The following is a 22,206-nucleotide window of genomic DNA, read 5'->3' on the forward strand; positions in this document are numbered from 1 at the left end:
TCACACTCAGCACTGGTTTTTGTAAAGTTTAGGATACGCATACCACACTCGGCACTGGTTTTTGTAAAGTTTAGGAAATGCATATCACACTCAGCACTGGTTTTTGTAAAGTTTAGGAAACGCATATCACACTCAGCACTGGTTTTTGTAAAGTATAGGATACACATACCACACTCAGCACTGGTTTTTGTAAAGTATAGGATACGCATACCACACTCAGCACTGGTTTTTGTAAAGTTTAGGAAACGCATATCACACTCAGCACTGGTGTTTGTAAAGTATAGGAAACGCATTCCACATTCATTTACGTTATGTTTGATGGACATCAACCGCAGTATTAACCTAAATTCTTAGTTTCTAAGTAAATGCTAAAAAAAATGAACATCTCTTTTTCTGTTTTTCAGAACCATTCGGCATCGATGACTGAGGTCACATGACTAGCGGGGACCACGGTGGGACAACACCGGGTCACCTTTGCGTCTCCTCAACACAACTTCTAGGCACAATTATGTTTTGTACTGTGTCATACTACTACTGTTAAAAAAAAGGACAGTATTCTGGTGTATGTAACTAGTTAGAGGCCGATGATTTGTACATTTTCTATAAGAGAGTACGTGCTGTAGCCTACCTAACCCTGAAGATGTTACTACTGTAGGTTTGAACTGGGGTTGTAAAATTCACGTAACTTTCCAAAAATGTCCAGGTTTTCCACATAGAAGATTCCCGGAATCAGGTGTAAGAAATCCAGGAATTCTTCTACCGGGATTTCTGGAAAGTCTGGGAATGTTGGGAAAATTACCGGAATGTTTCACCCCTAGTCTGATTTGTGTCAGGACTTCCTCCTCTCTCTCGCTCATCATGTTTTACATCGTGTTAGGACTTACGCTTTCATTCCTCCTCTCTCTAGTCATGTTTTATATCACAAAGGAAATATAATATACAGTATACAGTCTATCTAATGTTATTGAAATATTGATGTCGTTCCGTGGTATTTGTACAAATTCCTCAATCTATTCTGTTCGTTTTTTTCTGTACATTTATTGACTACATTCTTATTTTGTATTATTTGTTATCTCTGTATAAAACATTTGGACCGATTATTATTATTATTTTTATATACTTTTTTTGTTGCCTGCTGATTTTTCAGGAATGTATTTGTTATTCATGTTGTTCAGGGGGAAACAACATCCCATTGGACTGTGACACAACGTGGTATTATTGTGTTTTTGTCTTCTCCATCCAGAAACTGCCATTCTCTCAGCATGGAAGTACACAGTTGAACTATTTGAATAAATATTCCCAATTTGTATAGTCTTTCTTTAAGAAAAAAACTAACACATTTCTTTTGAAATGCTGCATATATTTTTCTTGCTTTGTCCAAATAATAAATATTTAGTAGCAGAGTATCTATTGTGTGGGCTTTTTACTCCAAACCTCAACAAAGTCTTTGCTGGTCTTGGTAGTATTGAGTGTAGATTTAGCTGTCGTAATTAAATCAAATTGTTTGGGCTGCATTTCCAAGGCTTATTCTGTAGGTGATAATACAATTTGACTTGGACAAGAAATGAGTAATCTTCCACCTGTGTTTAGTTGTCACCAGAATCTGGGCGCTCTGTGAGAAGGGGAAAGGGGACAACTGTATTCAACTGAAATGTGTCTTCCGTATTTAACCCGTCATCGGAGCCTGGGGAGCAGTTGTTGGGGGTTAACTGCCTTGCTCAAGGACAGAACGGTACATTTTTCCACCTTGACGGCTCGGGGATTTGAATAAGCAACCTGGCCCAACGCTTTTAACAAGTAGGCTACCTGCCACCCCCAGAGAGTGGCTACCTGCTACCCCCAGAGAGTGGCTACCTGCCACCCAGAGTGTGGCTACCTGCCACACAGAGAGTGGCTACCTGCCACCCAGAATGTGGCTACCTGCCACCCCCAGAGAGTGGCTACCTGCCACCCAGAGAGTGGCTACCTGCCACCCAGAAAGTGGCTACCTGCCACCCAGAGAGTGGCTACCTGCCACCCAGAGAGTAGCTACCTGCCACCCAGAGAGTAGCTACCTGCCACCCAGAGTGGCTACCTGCCACCCAACAGTGTTTTGTTATGCATCATGTTCTTTGTATTACATCTTGTTCAACATATTATAACACTGTATTGAATGTTTTCATAGCATGTGTAACCTCTATTTAACTAGACAAGTCAGTTAAGAACAAATTCTTATTTACAATGACGGCCTACCGGGGAACAGTGGGTTAACTGACTTGTTCAGGGACAGAACGACAGATTTTTATCTTGTCAGCTCGGGGATTCGACTTTTCAGTTAGTGGCCCAATGCTTTAACCACTAGGCTACCTGCCGCATCTAAGGAATGATTGTACCAAATTGCATGCTTTATCCACCATGCAAAGTTTTTCTTGTCCATTAAGGAGAGTGGACTATAGCCCAACCAATGATTGCTAAATTGGATGTAAACCATATCCCAGTCAAATCTGATGAGAATGTGTTATCTACAGGCAGAAGCTAGGGAGTTGGTTTTATTAGATAAGGACCTCCCTCCGGTCCAAAATGATTGAAAACCTTGATAAAGATGAACAATAATGACTATAAAATGTATAAAAACGGAGCTATATTGTACGCCCTGGTTTAAAGTCACCATTGGCCGCAGGGTGAAATCCCTGAGCAGTTTCCTTCCTCTCCGGCAACTGAGTTAGGAAGCGCGCCTGTTTTCTTTGTAGTGACTGGTGTATTGATACACCATCCAAAGTGAAATGAATAACTTCACCATGCTCAAAGGGATATTCAATGTCTGCTTTAAAAAAAAAAATCCCATCTACCAATAGGTGCCCTTCTTTGCGTGCCATTGGTAAACCTCCCTGGTCTTTGCGGTTGAATCTGTTTTAAATTCACTGCTCGACTGAGGGACCTTGCAATTAATCTGTATGTGTGGGCTACAGAGATGAGGTAGTCATTCAAAAATCATGTTAAACACTATAATTGCACACAGAGTGAGTCCATGGGATTTTTTCTGTGACTTGTTAAGCACATTTTTACTCCTGAACTTATTTAGGCATCGTCTTAACAATGGGGTTGAAATTTGACTCAAGACATTTCAGCTTTAAATGTATAATTAATTTGTGAAAAATTGTACAAATATAATTCCACTTTGACATTATGGGGTATTGTGTGTAGTCCAGTCAGGGGGGGGTAGGTTACTTTCTAAATGTAATCCATTACAGTAACTAGTTACCTCTCCAAAATAGTAATTAGTAACTCAGTAATGTAATCTGATTACATTCAGTTACTTTTAGATTACTTTCCCCTTAAGAGGCATTAGAAGAAGACAAAAATGTATGTTACCAATTGAGCAACATCTATTGTAGGATAAATCCATGTTAAAGGTTAAATAGCTGGACATGAATGGATGGTAAAATGTACTTTATGGGTTGGTTATGTAGACTTCTTCTAACCCATCTCTTTCTACTACATATAATAATATGATTAAATTACATCTTTACATTAAAAACCAAAGTTATCAGAATTCCAGTCATTACAATAAATGTTATACCCCTTGATCTTCAAGAATAGGACTTGGAAAAATCGAATCAAATTCTATTTCTCACCTGCGCCGAATACAACAGGTGTAGACCTCCCAGTGAAATGCTTACTTACAAGCCCTAACCAACAATGCAGTTAAAACATATAGCTTTCTAAATACCTACAAAAATATAAGAATAAGAAATAAAAGTAAATAATATGGAAGTATAGATTAGCCAAATTGTTTACCTGAGCATGACCCCAAAACTAAGGACTTATTAGCCAGCCCTACTCTGTTGTTTATGATTTTGTTGTCATGGACGACTGATTGGGGTTCAGTGATTCCAGTTGGAAAATAAATGCTGCTCTCATGGAATGGCTTTGAGCACTACTGAAAAGGGCTGTTTACATGGGGAAAACGAATGCCATATGCTGCATCTGCTATAGGCTTATTGTTTACCTTTTTGCTAGTGACACTTTGATATCTTGATAATATGCAGCTGTTTATTAAAGGGCAAATCCACAGATGAAACAATAACTAAATGGCTGCCCCGCCTCAGTTTTTTGTTAAAAAGCTAGATAGACAGAGCTATGGATGCAAGGACTGACCATCCATGATATCAAAAGTATTGTTTTAATGTTATGAGGCTATACAGTGTTTGTTTACATTTATAATGTTTAAATCATTGGAGAAAAACAAGCTTATATGTTGGGTTCTCATGGAGTGTGACAGTTGAACTAAACTCATGAGACATTTATCAATTATATTCTTCAAGAATCAATGGATATATATATCATTTAAAAGTCAAAAAATGGATGTAGCAACAGATTGCCACTTTAAGTATATCACAAGTGTATGTGTCCATTAGGATTATGGAATAATTTTTTCATCCGCATTAATTAGATTGAGCAATAAAAGCCCCATTTTTATTCCATCGGCTGCTATGCAGCTGTTGCAAGAACGCATTGGTTTTAAATACAATGATTGATAGGCAGCTTAAACTTCTTGAATTCAACCATTATTGGGTTCAAATACCCATTTCGATATGTGAACAGCCGTCCAGAACCAACCACAATCCGTAAGGCGCAAATAGCTAAATGAGAGAGCAGCAGTGTGATTCACATCAATGCACTACGTAGATATCAATAATAAGTGATATCCGTATCGCTGTAGACTACACCACTGCTGTCGTCCTGACCTCCAAGCATTTATTCAAATTGAACCACTGCTGTCGTCCTCACATTTCACTGTATTTTGTGTATTAAAACTTACCTCAAAGAGTTTATCCAAGTTTGATGTATAATCTTAAAATGCCGGCAGCAGTCGTACCAGAAGACATAGCTTGGACTGGAGCCTACAAAAGCCTATTCCTGCTCTTTTCCCGCGATCCATCAAACACATTTGGTCTGTCGTCATAGTGGTCTCTAAATTATGGTCAGACTCACGTTGAACAAATGTCTTATTAATTTATTTAGCCTTTTTTCAATGTTGGTTTGAATGTCATTGAGAAAACAGAGAAGGATAAAATATTTTATTTTTTGCAAACATCCTTTCTGGTTTTAAAAGTAATCATCTTTTCAAAAGAATCTGTAATCTGATTAAAATGTTTTTGCTGGTAATGTAATGGATTACAGTTACAATTTTTTTTTTTGTAATCCGTAACAAAATCTAAATTGAATCCATTTTAAATTCAGGCTGTAACACAACAACATCAGAAACAAGTCAAGGGGTGTGAAAACTTTCTGAAGAAAGCTCCGTTTTTGAATGATTTATTTTATACAGTGGCTCATCTTTATCAAGGGTGTCAATCATTTCCGACCCCACTGAATACACTACCGGCCAAAAGTTTCAGAACACCTACTCATTTAAGGGTTTTTCTTTATTTTGACTATTTTCTACATTGTTGAATAGTAGTGAAGACATCAACACTATGAAATAACACATATGGAATCATGTAGTAACCAAATGAGTGTTAAACAAATCCAAATATATTTTATATATGAGATTCTTTAAAGTAGCCACACTTTGCCTTCTTGACATCTTTGCACACTCTTGGCATTCTCTCAACCAGCTTCACCTGGATTGCTGTTTCAACAGTCTTGAAGAAGTTCCCATATATGCTAAGCACCTGTTGGCTGCTTTTCCTTCCCTCTGAGGTCCGAATCATCCCAAACCATCTCAATTGGGTTGAGGTCGGGAGATTGTGGAGGCCAGGTCATCTGATGCAGCACTTCATCACTCTCCTTCTTGGTCAAATAGCCCTTACACATCCTGGAGGTGTGTTGGGTCATAGTCCTGTTGAAAAACAAATGATAGGCCCAAACCAGAAGGGATGGCATATCGCTGCAGAATGCTGTGGTAGCCATGCTGTTTAAGTGTGCCTTGAATTCTAAATTAATTACAGACAGTGTCACCAGCAAAGCACCCCCACACCATAACACCTCCTCCTCCATGCTTTACGGTGGGAAATGCACATGCGGAGATCATCCGTTCACCCACACTGCGTCTCACAAAGACACGGCAGTTGGAACCAAAAATCTTACATTTGGACTCCAGACCAAAGGACAAATTTCCACCAATCTAATGTCCATTGCTCATGTTTCTTGGCCCAAGCAAGTCTCTCCTTATTATTTGTGTCCTTTAGTAGTGGTTTCTTTGCAGCAAATTGACTACGAAGGCCTGATTCACACCGTCTCTGAACAATTGATGTTGAGATGTCTGTTACTTAAACTCTGTGAAGCATTTATTTGTGCTGCCATTTTTGAGGCTGGTAACTCTAATGAACTAATCCTCTGCAGCAGAGGTAACTCTGGGCCTGCCTTTCCTGTGGCGTTCCTCATAAGAGCCAGGTTCATCATAGCGCTTGATGGTTTTTGGCGACTGCACTTGAAGAAACTTTAAAAGTTCTTGAAATGTTCCATATTGACTGACCTTAATGTCTTAAAGTAATGATGGACTGTCATTTTTATTTGCTTATTTGAGCTGTTCTTGCCATAATATGGACTTGGTCTTTTACCAAATAGGGCTATCTTCTGTATACCACCCCTACCATGTCACAACACAACTGATTGGTTCAAACGCATTAAGAAGGAAAGAAATTCCAGAAATGAACTTTTAAGGCACACTTGTTAATTGAAATGCATTCCAGGTGACTACCTCATGAAGCTGGTTGAGAGAATGCCAAGAGTGTGCAAAGAGGCATCAAGGTAAAGGGTGGCTACTTTGAAGAATCTCAAATATTGTTTGATTTGATTAACACTCATTTGGTTACTACATGATTCCATATGTGTTATTTCATAGTGTTGATGTCTTCACTATTATTCTACAATGTAGAAAATAGTAAAAAATAAAGAAAAACTCTTGAATGAGTAGGTGTTCTAAAACGTTTGACCAGTAGTGTATGTCAGTGAGAAATGATTGTCAGTAGTTTAATAACACACCCGTCCCCACTGTGAGATATCATTGTCAGTAGTTTAATAACACACCCGTCCCCACTGTGAGATATCATACCCATATGTACTTCCAGAACGTTTTATCTTTTGAACTCTCAGTTTGACGAGAACTGATTTGCATAGAAATGTGATTTTTTGAGATCGTAAACGTTTTTTTTATAAATAGAAAACACCCAAACCCATCATCCATAAAATAACTCCTCCTCATTATCATCCTGACTGAGCCCTCGGGCGCAGAACATAGCAGAACAGAACAGAACGGAGAAGAACAGAATGGAGCAGAACAGAACGGAGAAGAACGGAGCAGAACAGAACGGAGAAGAACAGAGCAGAACATAACGGAGCAGAACATAACGGAGCAGAACAAAACGGAGAAGAACAGAACAGAGCAGAACAGAACATAACGGAGCAGAACATAACAGAGCAGAACAGAACGGAGCAGAACAGAACATAACGGAGCAGAACAGAACAGAGAAGAACGGAGCAGAACAGAACAGAACGGAGAAGAACGGAGCAGAACAGAACAAAACGGAGAAGAACAGAACGAAGAAGAACGGAGCAGAACAGAACAGAACAGAACATAACGGAGCAGAACATAACGGAGCAGAACATAACGGAGCAGAACATAACGGAGCAGAACATAACGGAGCAGAACATAACATAACGGAGCAGAACATAACAGAGCAGAACATAACATAACGGAGCAGAACATAACAGAGCAGAACATAACATAACAGAGCAGAACAGAACATAACGGAGCAGAACAGAACATAACGGAGCAGAACAGAACATAACGGAGCAGAACAGAACATAACGGAGCAGAACATAACATAACGGAGCAGAACATAACGGAGCAGAACATAAGAGCAGAACATAACGGAGCAGAACAGAACGGAGCAGAACAGAACGGAGCAGAACAGAACGGAGCAGAACAGAACGGAGCAGAACAGAACAGAACGGAGCAGAACAGAACGGAGCAGAACAGAACGGAGCAGAACAGAACGGAGCAGAACAGAACGGAGCAGAACAGAACGGAGCAGAACAGAACGGAGTAGAACAGAACGGAGTAGAACAGAACATAACAGAGCAGAACATAACGGAGCAGAACATAACGGAGTAGAACATAACGGAGCAGAACAGAACGGAGCAGAACAGAACATAACGGAGCAGAACAGAGCGGAGCAGAACAGAACATAACGGAGCAGAACAGAACATAGCAGAACATAACAGAGCAGAGCAGAACATAACGGAGCAGAACATAACAGAGCAGAACAGAACGGAGCAGAACATAACGGAGCAGAACAGAACAGAGAAGAACGGAGCAGAACAGAACAGAACGGAGAAGAACGGAGCAGAACGGAGAAGAACAGAACGAAGAAGAACGGAGCAGAACAGAACAGAGCAGAACATAACGGAGCAGAACATAACGGAGCAGAACATAACGGAGCAGAACATAACGGAGCAGAACATAACGGAGCAGAACATAACGGAGCAGAACAGAACATAACGGAGCAGAACAGAACATAACGGAGCAGAACAGAACAGAGCAGAACAGAACATAACGGAGCAGAACAGAACATAACGGAGCAGAACATAAGAGCAGAACAGAACGGAGCAGAACATAACAGAGCAGAACATAACGGAGCAGAACATAACGGAGCAGAACATAACAGAGCAGAACAGAACAGAACGGAGCAGAACAGAACATAACAGAGCAGAACAGAACAGAACATAACAGAGCAGAACAGAGCAGAACAGAACATAACATAACAGAGCAGAACAGAGCAGAACAGAACAGAACGGAGCAGAACAGAACAGAGAAGAACGGAGCAGAACAGAACAAAACGGAGAAGAACAGAACGAAGAAGAACGGAGCAGAGCAGAACAGAACAGAGCATAACGGAGCAGAACATAACAGAGCAGAACAGAACAGAACGGAGCAGAACAGAACAGAGCAGAACAAAACATAACATAACAGAGCAGAACAGAGCAGAACAGAACAGAACGGAGCAGAACAGAACAGAGAAGAACGGAGCAGAACAGAACAAAACGGAGAAGAACAGAACGAAGAAGAACGGAGCAGAGCAGAACAGAACAGAGCATAACCAGAGCAGAACATAACGGAGCAGAACATAACATAACGGAGCAGAACAGAACATAACGGAGCAGAACAGAACAGAACATAACAGAGCAGAACAGAACATAACAGGGCAGAACAGAACATAGCAGAACATAACGGAGCAGAACATAAGAGCAGAACATAACGGAGCATAACAGAACATAAGAGCAGAACATAACGGAGCAGAACATAAGAGCAGAACATAACGGAGCAGAACAGAATGGAGAAGAACGGAGCAGAACAGAACAAAACGGAGAAGAACAGAACGAAGAAGAACGGAGTAGAGCAGAACAGAACAGAGCATAACGGAGCGAGAACATAACGGAGCAGAACAGAACATAACGGATCAGAACATAACATAACTGAGCAGAACAGAACATAACGGAGCAGAACAGAACATAACGGAGCAGAACATAACAGAGCAGAACAGAACATAACGGAGCAGAACATAACAGAACATAACGGAGCAGAACATAACGGAGCATAACAGAACATAAGAGCAGAACATAACGGAGCAGAACATAAGAGCAGAACATAATGGAGCAGAACATAAGAGCAGAACATAACGGAGCAGAACATAACGGAGCAGAACATAACAGAGCAGAACAGAACAGAGCAGAACAGAACGGAGTAGAACAGAACGGAGTAGAACAGAACGGAGTAGAACAGAACGGAGTAGAACAGAACATAACGGAGCAGAACAGAACATAACGGAGCAGAACAGGACATAAGAGCAGAACATAACAGAGCAGAACATAACAGAGCAGAACATAACGGAGCAGAACAGAGCGGAGCAGAACAGAGCGGAGTAGAACATAACGGAGCAGAACAGAACATAACGGAGCAGAACAGAGCGGAGCAGAACAGAACATAACGGAGCAGAACAGAGCGGAGTAGAACAGAACATAACGGAGCAGAACATAACAGAGCAGAACATAACAGAGCAGAACAGAACGGAGCAGAACAGAACAGAGAAGAACGGAGCAGAACAGAACAAAACGGAGAAGAACAGAACGAAGAAGAACGGAGCAGAGCAGAACAGAACAGAGCATAACGGAGCAGAACATAACGGAGCAGAACATAACATAACGGAGCAGAACAGAACATAACGGAGCAGAACAGAACAGAACATAACAGAGCAGAACAGAACATAACGGAGCAGAACAGAACATAGCAGAACATAACGGAGCAGAACATAAGAGCAGAACATAACGGAGCATAACAGAACATAAGAGCAGAACATAACGGAGCAGAACATAACGGAGCAGAACAGAACAGAGTAGAACAGAACATAACGGGACAGAGCAGAACATAACGGAGCAGAACAGAACATAACGGAGCAGAACAGAACATAACGGAGCAGAACAGAACATAACGGAGCAGAACAGAACGGAGCAGAACAGAACAGAGTAGAACAAGACAGAGTAGAACAGAACAGAGCAGAACAGAACAGAGCAGAGCAGAACATCTGTACTGTAAGGGGAACCAGACAGATCAGAGTATTTAGGGCGCGTCCCAAATGGCACCCTATTCCCTATAGTGCACTACTTTTGACCAAACCCTATGGAACCCTGTTCCCTATATATCTGGTCGAAGGTAGTGCACTGTGTAGGGAATAGGGTGCCATATGGGACACACCCTGTGTTTAGAGATCCATCAGGGTCAATGGTACTCAGCATTCAGAGGAAGAGAGGGACCGCTTCTGTTTCTGCTTCAGCTATCATAGATCATTCTGACACCTCTACCGCGCGCTCCAAATATTCACCCACCCTTGTCTGCGTTCCAAATGGCTCCCTATTACCTTTTTAGTGCACTACTTTTGACCAGGGTCCATAGTTCTGGTCAAAAGTAGTGTGTCTATATAGGGAATAGGGTGCCATTTGGGACGCACGCACCTGACACCTTTACTGCACGCTCATCACCGCCAGACACACCTCCTCTGTGGCACAGTCACTCTCTGTCTCCCTAAAAGAAGGGGGTGGGGTCCCATGGTCCCATTCACAAATATAAGCAAACCGTAGCTTCGTGAGGAAAAAGGTCTGTTGTAATATCATATTGTACCATCATTCCCTAGGTCCCCTTCTCTCTCCACATTAGGTCTCAGGTGAGTATGAGAGTACTTATTCTGTATTAAACAAGATGTCCAATATTATGTGAGGAGAGAGGAACAACCAAAATGTAAACACAACATGTTAAGTGTTGGTCCCATGTTTCAGGAGCTGAAATAAAAGATCCCCCAGAAAATGTCCATGTGCACAAAAAGCTTCTTTCTCTCAAATGTTGTGCACAAATGTGTTTACATCCCTGTTAAATGAGCATTTCTCCTTTGCCAAGATAATCCACCACCCGACAGGTGTTGCATATCAAGAAGCTGATTAAACAGCATGATCCTTACATACAGTAGGTGCAGTTTGTGTTGGGGGCCAATAAAAAGCCACTCTAAAATGTGCAGTTTTGTCACACAACGTCACAGATGTCTCAAGTTTTGAGGGAGTGTGCAATTTGCATGCTGATTGCAGGAATGTCCACCAGAGCTGTTGCCAGAGAATTAAATGTTAATTTCTCTATCCATAAGCTTCCTCCGTTGTTTTAGAGAATTTGGCAGTACGTCCAACCGTACTCACAACCACAGACCACGTGTAACCACGTCAGGCCAGGACTTCCACATCCGGCTTCGTCACCTGCGGGATTGTCTGAGACCAGCCACTCGGGCATCTGATTAAACTGTGGGTTTGCACAACCGAAGATATCTGCACAAACAGAAACTTTCTCAGGGAAGCTCATCTGCGTGCTCGTCGTCCTCACCAGGGTCTTGACCTGCCTGCAGTTCGGCGTCGTAACCGACTTCAGTGGGCAAATGCTCCCCTTCGATGGCCACTGGCACGCTGGAGAAAATGGGTACTTCATGGATGAATCCCGGTTTCACCTCTACGGGCAGATGGTGTCGTGTGGGCCTCTGGGTCATCTGGCGAGCGGTTTGCTGTTGTCAACGTTAACGTCAACGTAAACAGAGAGTCGCCATGTTGGCGGTGGGGTTTTGGTATGGACAGGAATAAACTACGAACAAAATTGCATTTTATCGATGGCAATTTGAATGTCGAGAAATACCATGGCGAGATCATGAGGCCCATTTTCGTGCCATTCATTACCTCATCACAAGGATCTGCACACAATTCCTGGAAGCTGAAAATGTCCCAGTTCTTCCATGGCCTGCATACTCACCAGACATGTCACCCGTTGAGCATGTTTGGGATGCTCTGTACGACAACGTGTTCCAGTTCCCACCAAATATCCAGCAACTTCGCACAGCCATTGAAGAGGAGTGGAACAACATTCCACAGACCACAATCAACATCCTGATCAACTCCATGCGAAGAAGATGTGTCGCGCTGCGTGAGACAAATGGTGGTCACACCAAATACTGACTGGTTTTCTGATCCAAGCCCCTAACTTTTTTAAAGTATCTCTGACCAACAGATGCATATCTGTATTCCCAGTCATGTTAAATCCATAGATTAGGACCTAATTAACTCATTTAAATTGACTAATTTCTTAATATGAACTGTAAGTCAGTAAAATCATTGAAATTGTTGCATGTTGTGTTTATATTTTAGTTCAGTGAATATTGATATAATCCATACAGGACAGGGACCAGGTTCCATCCAGGACAGGGACCAGGTTCCATCCAGGACAGGGACCAGGTTCCATCCAGGACAGGGACCAGGTTCCATCCAGGACAGGGACCAGGTTCCATACAGGACAGGGACCAGGTTCCATCCAGGACAGGGACCAGGTTCCATCCAGGACAGGGACCAGGTTCCATCCAGGACAGGGACCAGGTTCCATCCAGGACAGGGACCAGGTTCCATCCAGGACAGGGACCAGGTTCCATCCAGGACAGGGACCAGGTTCCATCCAGGACAGGGACCAGGTTCCATCCAGGACAGGGACCAGGTTCCATCCAGGACAGAGACCAGCTTCCAAGGCTTTGGGTGCAGATAAAATTCCTTCTGGTTAACTCCTCTATCAGAGAGATCTTGGAGGATAGAGGTGGAGACAGTGTTCCTCTGGTTAACTCCTCTGTCAGAGAGATCTTGGAGGATGGAGGTGGAGACAGTGTTCCTCTGGTTAACTCCTCTGTCAGAGAGATCTTGGAGGATAGAGGTGGAGACAGTGTTCCTCTGGTTAACTCATCAGAGAGATCTTGGAGGATAGAGGTGGAGACAGTGTTCCTCTGGTTAACTCATCAGAGAGATCTTGGAGGATAGAGGTGGAGACAGTGTTCCTCTGGTTAACTCCTCTATCAGAGGGATCTTGGAGATTGGAGGTGGAGACCAGACAGTGTTCCAGAGCTCCAGGGCTCAGGGAGCAGCCATGGTTGTTTGCTTTGGGGCTCTGGGCCTGGGCTTAGTCCTGCTGGTATCTGGGTCTCGAGCTGTTGTCCTCCAGTCCCATATGCTGCTCTCAGACTCTCGGGATATCAGGGTTTCGTTTTGTGGTGGTACTCCTCCAGCCTTTACTCAGTGCTCCTGTGTGTGTTATGTCTAGTCCTCTACTCCGGTATGGCTCCAGCCTCTACTTAGAGGTGCTGTGTGTCTGCTGATAGCTCCAGCCTCTACTTAGAGGTGCTGTGTGTCTGCTGATAGCTCCAGCCTCTATTTAGGGGTGCTGTGTGTCTACTGGTAGCTCCAGCCTCTATTCAAGGATGTTGTGTGTCTGCTGATAGCTCTAGCCTCTATTCAGATATATTGTGTCTGCTGGTACTAGTTGTAACAGAGTTAGCTTCATAGCCTCACTCACCAGTTTGTAATGTCTTCACTCGCGCTATTGAATTGGTACCTTTTCTATAGCGTAATTACTCGGTCATGTTATGTGTCTGCTGGTACTAGTCCTCTACTCTGTCATGTTATGTGTCTGCTGGTACCAGTCCTCTACTCTGTCATGTGTGTCTGCTGGTACCAGTCCTCTACTCTGTCATGTTATGTGTCTGCTGGTACCAGTCCTCTACTCTGTCATGTTATGTGTCTGCTGGTACCAGTCCTCTACTCTGTCATGTTATGTGTCTGCTGGTACCAGTCCTCTACTCTGTCATGTTATGTGTCTGCTGGTACTAGTCCTCTACTCTGTCATGTTATGTGTCTGCTGGTACCAGTCCTCTACTCTGTCATGTTATGTGTCTGCTGGTACTAGTCCTCTACTCTGTCATGTTATGTGTCTGCTGGTACTAGTCCTCTACTCTGTCATGTTATGTGTCTGCTGGTACCGGTCCTCTACTCTGTCATGTTGTGTGTCTGCTGGTACTAATCCTCTACTCTGTCATGTTGTGTGTCTGCTGGTATCAGTCCTCTACTCTGTCATGTTATGTGTCTGCTGGTACTAGTCCTCTACTCTGTCATGTTGTGTGTCTGCTGGTACCGGTCCTCTACTCTGTCATGTTGTGTGTCTGCTGGTACCGGTCCTCTACTCTGTCATGTTGTGTGTCTGCTGGTACTGCTCCAGCTCCCTCTTCTTCGTCATGGCGATGTGCAGCTGTTGTTTGATGATGGTAATGTGTGTCTCCAGCTCTGACAGCTCCTGCAGCATGGGGTTGGTCCTGGTTTTTAGACCCACCTGGACCAGGTCTGTCCTCCCGTTAGAGGTGGCCTGTAGGGGGCTCTTCACCTGAGGAGAAAATAAGAGAAATGTTGACACTTTCACCCAATCAAATGGCACGAATCAAAACATAAATAACATATGACACATTGTTGAATTACCCTCTGATTTGATACATCAATTCTGACTACATCCTATCTACTGGTATTGCCTGTAACTGTATGTAATACGGCTGTAGAATACAGGAAATGGTTCCTACAGGGGTTTAAAACATGTACAATTTCCCAACAAGACTCCCCCAAAATTTAAATACTCAAGCTATGAGTGCCTTATTTTTCTGTGCTTGAGGTTGCCCACCTGAGGAGGAAGAAGAGGGCATTCACAGGGGGGGTACTCCAGATGGGACTCCTGAGGAGGAAGCTTCCTTCTGTTGCAGTTGCAGGTGGACTCGGAGCTGTTCCATGGTACACATGGCTGCTCCTGTCGTTGTTGGTGGTTGTTACCCACGTTGCACCTTTGGGGTCGAATAAAAACACATCTTTAGGGACATTGATTTGCATCCCAAATGGCACTGTATTCCCTATAGTGTACTACTTTAGACCAGGGCACTACTTTAGACCAGGACCTATAGTGCACTTCAGAACCTGCTATCTGATACAGTGGAAGCTCCTCAGAGGAGGAAGGGGAGGACCATCCTCAGTGAATTTCATAAAAATAAAAATGGTAATACATTTAAAACAATATCCTTTTTAAGATAAAACAATACTAATTATAATCACATGTCACCAACAAAAAACACAGTGTTTTGCAATAAAGGTCTACAGTAGCCTCAGCAGCGCTTTGTAGGATAGCACCATGGTGTAGCCGGAGGACAGCTAGCTTCCGTCCTCCTTTGGGTACATTGACTTCAATACAAAACCTAGGAGGCTCATTTTTTATTTTATTTTTTATTTTACCGTTATTTTACCAGGTAAGTTGACTGAGAACACGTTCTCATTTGCAGCAACGACCTGGGGAATAGTTACAGGGGAGAGGAGGGGGATGAATGAGCCAATTATAAACTGGGGATTATTAGGTGACCATGATGGTTTGAGGGCCAGATTGGGAATTTAGCCAGGACACCGGGGTTAACACCCCTACTCTTACGATAAGTGCCATGGGATCTTTAATGACCTCAGAGAGTCAGGACACCCGTTTAACGTCCCATCCGAAAGACGGCACCCTACACAGGGCAGTGTCCCCAATCACTGCCCTGGGGCATTGGGATATTTTTTTAGACCAGAGGAAAGAGTGCCTCCTACTGGCCCTCCAACACCACTTCCAGCAGCATCTGGTCTCCCATCCAGGGACTGACCAGGACCGACCCTGCTTAGCTTCAGAAGCAAGCCAACAGTGGTATGCAGGGTGGTATGCTGCTGGTTCTCACCCCCTTCCATAGACTTACACAGTAATTATGACAACTTCTGGAGGACGTCCTCCAGCCTATCAGAACTCTTGCATCATGAACTGACATGTTGTCCACCCAATCAAAGGATCAGAAAATTAATCTAGTACTGAAAGCATAAGCTACAGCTAGCTAGCACCGAGGTCCATAAAATGTGGTGAATAGTTGACTCATAGAGAAAGAAAGACAATAGTTTAACAGTTAAAACAATTATTTATTTCAAAATGAAGGAGAAGCAAGATATAAATAGTTTCACTTACTTAGCTAGTAAATGCAGCTAGTTAGTTTAGCCTTCTGAAACACCCTGCTCCAACAGACGGATGCTATGTTAGCTAGCTGGCTAGGACTATCCAACACAACACTGGAACTCTTCCAAGTCAAGGTAAACGTTTGGTTTTTACTAATTTATTGCCACCGGGGCCCGCTGGTGTAACTGATTACTGACTGTACACTAACGTTACTGCATGATTGTAGCAGGTTTATTAACACGTTAGTTCTATTAGATATGCTGACTATGACATTACTTTAGCTAATATGGTGACAACGATGTAGGCTGTGTGTAGCAGTTTGGCTTGGAAAGGTGTTTTCTCCTGGTCACATACAGCTGATGTGTTGTGCATTGAAGTCCACAGACGAAGGGACAAGGTGAGAGGAGTAGAGTGCATAGATGCCAAAAGGAATACAACGTGGCTGCTATGAAAGTGAACTGTGTTTACGAGTGATCAGGGATGTATTCATTCTGCCGATTCTGTTTTAAAAAAACGTTTTTTTAAACGGAAGCAAAAGGAACAAAACGGGGATAAACATACCTGAATTTGTCCAATATTAACTCTCGTTTGCAACTGTTGGATTAATAATTACACCCTAGATCAGCTAGATGCAGGTGGTATTGAATGAGTCACTGTCTGTCACCTCAAATTTGTCTCTCGACCTGTGTGCACCTACGCTGTAAACTTTCGGCTAGGTTGTAGCAACCTCATGATGGGTGTAGGGAAAATTAGAGCATCATGTAGTCTAAACCTATTAATGTTACATTGAGCTGGGATGACAGTCATCCAATACGCTGTCATAAGAATAAGGCCATTCTCCTGAAAAATGATTGTAATCCCTCATCTTAAACGGCACTGACCACCACTGATCTGATGCTGACGTTTTCCAGCCAGTTAGCTGGGTGTCACCCGTCATCCCTATCATCACTATCATCACTGACAATTCAATTTGCCAAAATGTGATTAAAACAAGTGACACGATGTCAAAACTGGCACATTAAATCAAACGTTTCTCAAGTCAATCAATCAGCGGTCTGTCAATTTGCTTCCTTATGGCAAGTCAATGATTTGTTACCTTTTTTCCTTCTTGGCGACAGTCTGCAGTTTATCGTCATTGAAAGACGCGTTCATAGCTCGGTGTAATCTCTGAGGGACAGATCAAAAAACACACCAGACATTAGAAAGACACCAGACATTAGAAAGACACCAGACATTAGAAAGACACCAGACATTAGAAAGACACCAGACATTACAAACACACCAGACATTACAAACACACCAGACATTACAAACACACCAGACATTACAAACACACCAGACATTACAAACACACCAGACATTACAAACACACCAGACATTACAAACACACCAGACATTACAAACACACCAGACATTACAAACACACCAGCTATTACAAACACACCAGACATTACAAACACACCAGACATTACAAACACACCAGACATTACAAACACACCAGACATTACAAACACACCAGACATTACAAACACACCAGACATTACAAACACACCAGACATTACAAACACACCAGACATTAAACACACCAGACATTAAACACACCAGACATTAAACACACCAGACATTAAACACACCAGACATTAAACACACCAGACATGTAACAGAAACTGCAAGGGTTGCGGTCATTCAATTTCAATTGGGGGAAATGGACTAAATTAAAATATAATTGATCCCAACCCAGACAGCTAAAGTATGCATGGTTTAAAGTACACTTAATCTGAGAATATCATACTTTAGGAATATAACTTTCTGGCATTTAAACATAGTGAATATTGAGTTCGTTTTTGAGCCAGGCGTACACATGGCTCTATATTAACTTTTTTCATAGGTAGCACAGGTGCTCCTAACTACAAAAAGTAAGGAGCACCAGACAAAATGTAGGACCACCAGAAACAACATATTTTTTTTTACTGACTGTCCGATCATTATTTATTGTCATCAGTTGTTACCTTAATGATGTAGATCACATCACTAGAGAGTGGGCCAGTCATTAGAATGAAAACTACCTCTAATCATTGTATTCAAAACTGAAAAAATATATACAGAGGTGATTCGTTTTGAAGAAACAAATGTAAAATACAAAACCACATTGATTGTATTAAAAAGTGTAGCAGCACACATATTCATATAGGTGATTAAACATACACTTTTAAATACAACAAAGGTTAACTGCAAACAGGAAACTGTTATGCACTATTGCATTCAGATAACAGACAATAATAATCATACTAATATTAATTTAAAAAAATATATAATACTACTACTACTAATAATAAAAGTAATAGTAATAAAAATAATATGAATAATACTATTAATAATAATAATAACAATACTACCACAAATAATAATACTATTAATATTAATAATACTGATATCAATATTAATACTATGAAAAATTATTATAATAATACCACTAAAATATTCATATTATTATTAATAATAGTACTAATAATACCACAAATAGGAATCATATTAATACCAATTAATACAAATAATAACACCACTAATAATAATGCTACTAACACAACCAATAATACTACTATTAATACTCATGAGTAATAATACTAATTCTCGTATTGATAATAATGGTAAAAAATAATACTGCTAATACCACTAATAGTAATCGTATTAATAATATTAATACTAATACTAATATGAATATTCATATTATTAATAATACAACTACTAGTAATAATACTAATAATATTAATAATACTAATACCAATAATAATAATAATAATAATAGTACTAATAATAAAATAACGAATACATTTCTTTGATCTAGAATCTAGCTAATAAATCAACTTGCTTTTAAGGTTTAGGGTTTAGGGTGGTGGCGTCCCAAGGATCCATGATTGCACTAAACCTCCTCTCGGATAGTGTCCGCACAATGGTGCCAAATGCTAGTTATGTTTGTGCAGGACACCTCATTTCCATATGTCGGGTTGATTTGAAATCCATTATTTTGTGTTTGAATTACAGAAAATCATTATCCTCCTTGGCAGAACGAGCTGTTAGATGTAATCTCTATCTCTGTTGCTGTAGTCAGTAGGTCTAGTGGCGTTGCTGTAGTCAGTAGGTCTAGTGGCGTTGCTGTAGTCAGTAGGTCTAGTGGCGCTGCTGTAGTCAGTAGGCCTAGTGGCGTTGCTGTAGTCAGTAGGCCTAGTGGCGTTGCTGTAGTCAGTAGGCCTAGTGGCGTTGCTGTAGTCAGTAGGCCTAGTGGCGTTGCTGTAGTCAGTAGGCCTAGTGGCGTTGCTGTAGTCAGTAGGTCTAGTGGCGTTGCTGTAGTCAGTAGGCCTAGTGGCGTTGCTGTAGTCAGTAGGTCTAGTGGCGTTGCTGTAGTCAGTAGGTCTAGTGGCGTTGCTGTAGTCAGTAGGCCTAGTGGCGTTGCTGTAGTCAGTAGGTCTAGTGGCGTTGCTGTAGTCAGTAGGCCTAGTGGCGTTGCTGTAGTCAGTAGGCCTAGTGGCGTTGCTGTAGTCAGTAGACATAGTGGCGTTGCTGTAGTCAGTAGGCCTAGTGGCGTTGCTGTAGTCAGTAGGCCTAGTGGCGTTGCTGTAGTCAGTAGGCCTAGTGGCGTTGCTGTAGTCAGTAGGTCTAGTGGCGTTGCTGTAGTCAGTAGGTCTAGTGGCGTTGCTGTAGTCAGTAGGTCTAGTGGCGTTGCTGTAGTCAGTAGGTCTAGTGGCGTTGCTGTAGTCAGTAGGTCTAGTGGCGTTGCTGTAGTCAGTAGGTCTAGTGGCGTTGCTGTAGTCAGTAGGTCTAGTGGCGTTGCTGTAGTCAGTAGGTCTAGTGGCGTTGCTGTAGTCAGTAGGTCTAGTGGCGTTGCTGTAGTCAGTAGGCCTAGTGGCGTTGCTGTAGTCAGTAGGTCTAGTGGCGTTGCTGTAGTCAGTAGGTCTAGTGGCGTTGCTGTAGTCAGTAGGCCTAGTGGCGTTGCTGTAGTCAGTAGGTCTAGTGGCGTTGCTGTAGTCAGTAGGTCTAGTGGCGTTGCTGTAGTCAGTAGGTCTAGTGGCGTTGCTGTAGTCAGTAGGCCTAGTGGCGTTGCTGTAGTCAGTAGGCCTAGTGGCGTTGCTGTAGTCAGTAGGCCTAGTGGCGTTGCTGTAGTCAGTAGGCCTAGTGGCGTTGCTGTAGTCAGTAGGCCTAGTGGCGTTGCTGTAGTCAGTAGACATAGTGGCGTTGCTGTAGTCAGTAGGTCTAGTGGCGTTGCTGTAGTCAGTAGGCCTAGTGGCGTTGCTGTAGTCAGTAGGTCTAGTGGCGTTGCTGTAGTCAGTAGGCCTAGTGGCCTTGCTGTAGTCAGTAGGCCTAGTGGCGTTGCTGTAGTCAGTAGGTCTAGTGGCGTTGCTGTAGTCAGTAGGTCTAGTGGCGTTGCTGTAGTCAGTAGGTCTAGTGGCGTTGCTGTAGTCAGTAGGTCTAGTGGCGTTGCTGTAGTCAGTAGGCCTAGTGGCGTTGCTGTAGTCAGTAGGTCTAGTGGCGTTGCTGTAGTCAGTAGGTCTAGTGGCGTTGCTGTAGTCAGTAGGCCTAGTGGCGTTGCTGTAGTCAGTAGGTCTAGTGGCGTTGCTGTAGTCAGTAGGTCTAGTGGCGTTGCTGTAGTCAGTAGGTCTAGTGGCGTTGCTGTAGTCAGTAGGCCTAGTGGCGTTGCTGTAGTCAGTAGGCCTAGTGGCGTTGCTGTAGTCAGTAGGCCTAGTGGCGTTGCTGTAGTCAGTAGGCCTAGTGGCGTTGCTGTAGTCAGTAGGCCTAGTGGCGTTGCTGTAGTCAGTAGACATAGTGGCGTTGCTGTAGTCAGTAGGTCTAGTGGCGTTGCTGTAGTCAGTAGGCCTAGTGGCGTTGCTGTAGTCAGTAGGTCTAGTGGCGTTGCTGTAGTCAGTAGGCCTAGTGGCCTTGCTGTAGTCAGTAGGCCTAGTGGCGTTGCTGTAGTCAGTAGGTCTAGTGGCGTTGCTGTAGTCAGTAGGTCTAGTGGCGTTGCTGTAGTCAGTAGGCCTAGTGGCGTTGCTGTAGTCAGTAGGCCTAGTGGCGTTGCTGTAGTCAGTAGGCCTAGTGGCGTTGCTGTAGTCAGTAGACATAGTGGCGTTGCTGTAGTCAGTAGGTCTAGTGGCGTTGCTGTAGTCAGTAGGCCTAGTGGCGTTGCTGTAGTCAGTAGGTCTAGTGGCGTTGCTGTAGTCAGTAGGCCTAGTGGCCTTGCTGTAGTCAGTAGGCCTAGTGGCGTTGCTGTAGTCAGTAGGTCTAGTGGCGTTGCTGTAGTCAGTAGGTCTAGTGGCGTTGCTGTAGTCAGTAGGCCTAGTGGCGTTGCTGTAGTCAGTAGGTCTAGTGGCGTTGCTGTAGTCAGTAGGCCTAGTGGCGTTGCTGTAGTCAGTAGGCCTAGTGGCGTTGCTGTAGTCAGTAGACATAGTGGCGTTGCTGTAGTCAGTAGGCCTAGTGGCGTTGCTGTAGTCAGTAGGCCTAGTGGCGTTGCTGTAGTCAGTAGGCCTAGTGGCGTTGCTGTAGTCAGTAGGCCTAGTGGCGTTGCTGTAGTCAGTAGGTCTAGTGGCGTTGCTGTAGTCAGTAGGTCTAGTGGCGTTGCTGTAGTCAGTAGGTCTAGTGGCGTTGCTGTAGTCAGTAGGTCTAGTGGCGTTGCTGTAGTCAGTAGGTCTAGTGGCGTTGCTGTAGTCAGTAGGTCTAGTGGCGTTGCTGTAGTCAGTAGGTCTAGTGGCGTTGCTGTAGTCAGTAGGTCTAGTGGCGTTGCTGTAGTCAGTAGGCCTAGTGGCGTTGCTGTAGTCAGTAGGTCTAGTGGC

The 22,206-nt window shown here is 43.0% G+C and overlaps 2 protein-coding genes across 3 annotated transcripts in view; one reads left to right on the forward strand and one right to left on the reverse strand.

The window, feature by feature from the left end:
* Positions 1 to 1,406, forward strand: part of LOC139539673 (phospholipid phosphatase-related protein type 1) — a 149,031-nt gene extending 147,625 nt beyond the window's left edge. For both annotated transcript variants that reach the window (XM_071342850.1, XM_071342843.1), the window contains exon 8: positions 405 to 1,406. In XM_071342850.1, coding sequence (XP_071198951.1) covers positions 405 to 437 — 33 coding nt within the window. In that variant the 3' untranslated portion in view covers positions 438 to 1,406. The remainder of the gene's footprint in view (positions 1 to 404) is intronic.
* Positions 1,407 to 12,987: 11,581 nt separating this feature from the next.
* Positions 12,988 to 22,206, reverse strand: part of LOC139539684 (glutamate receptor ionotropic, NMDA 3A-like) — a 95,032-nt gene continuing 85,813 nt past the window's right edge. The window contains exons 9-11 of the mRNA XM_071342862.1: positions 17,481 to 17,551; positions 15,050 to 15,206; positions 12,988 to 14,761 (exon numbers count right to left, since the gene is read on the reverse strand). Coding sequence (XP_071198963.1) covers positions 14,561 to 14,761; positions 15,050 to 15,206; positions 17,481 to 17,551 — 429 coding nt within the window. The 3' untranslated portion in view covers positions 12,988 to 14,560. The remainder of the gene's footprint in view (positions 14,762 to 15,049; positions 15,207 to 17,480; positions 17,552 to 22,206) is intronic.

This window comes from Salvelinus alpinus, chromosome 1 (genome assembly GCF_045679555.1).
Source record: "Salvelinus alpinus chromosome 1, SLU_Salpinus.1, whole genome shotgun sequence".
Taxonomy (NCBI): domain Eukaryota; kingdom Metazoa; phylum Chordata; class Actinopteri; order Salmoniformes; family Salmonidae; genus Salvelinus; species Salvelinus alpinus.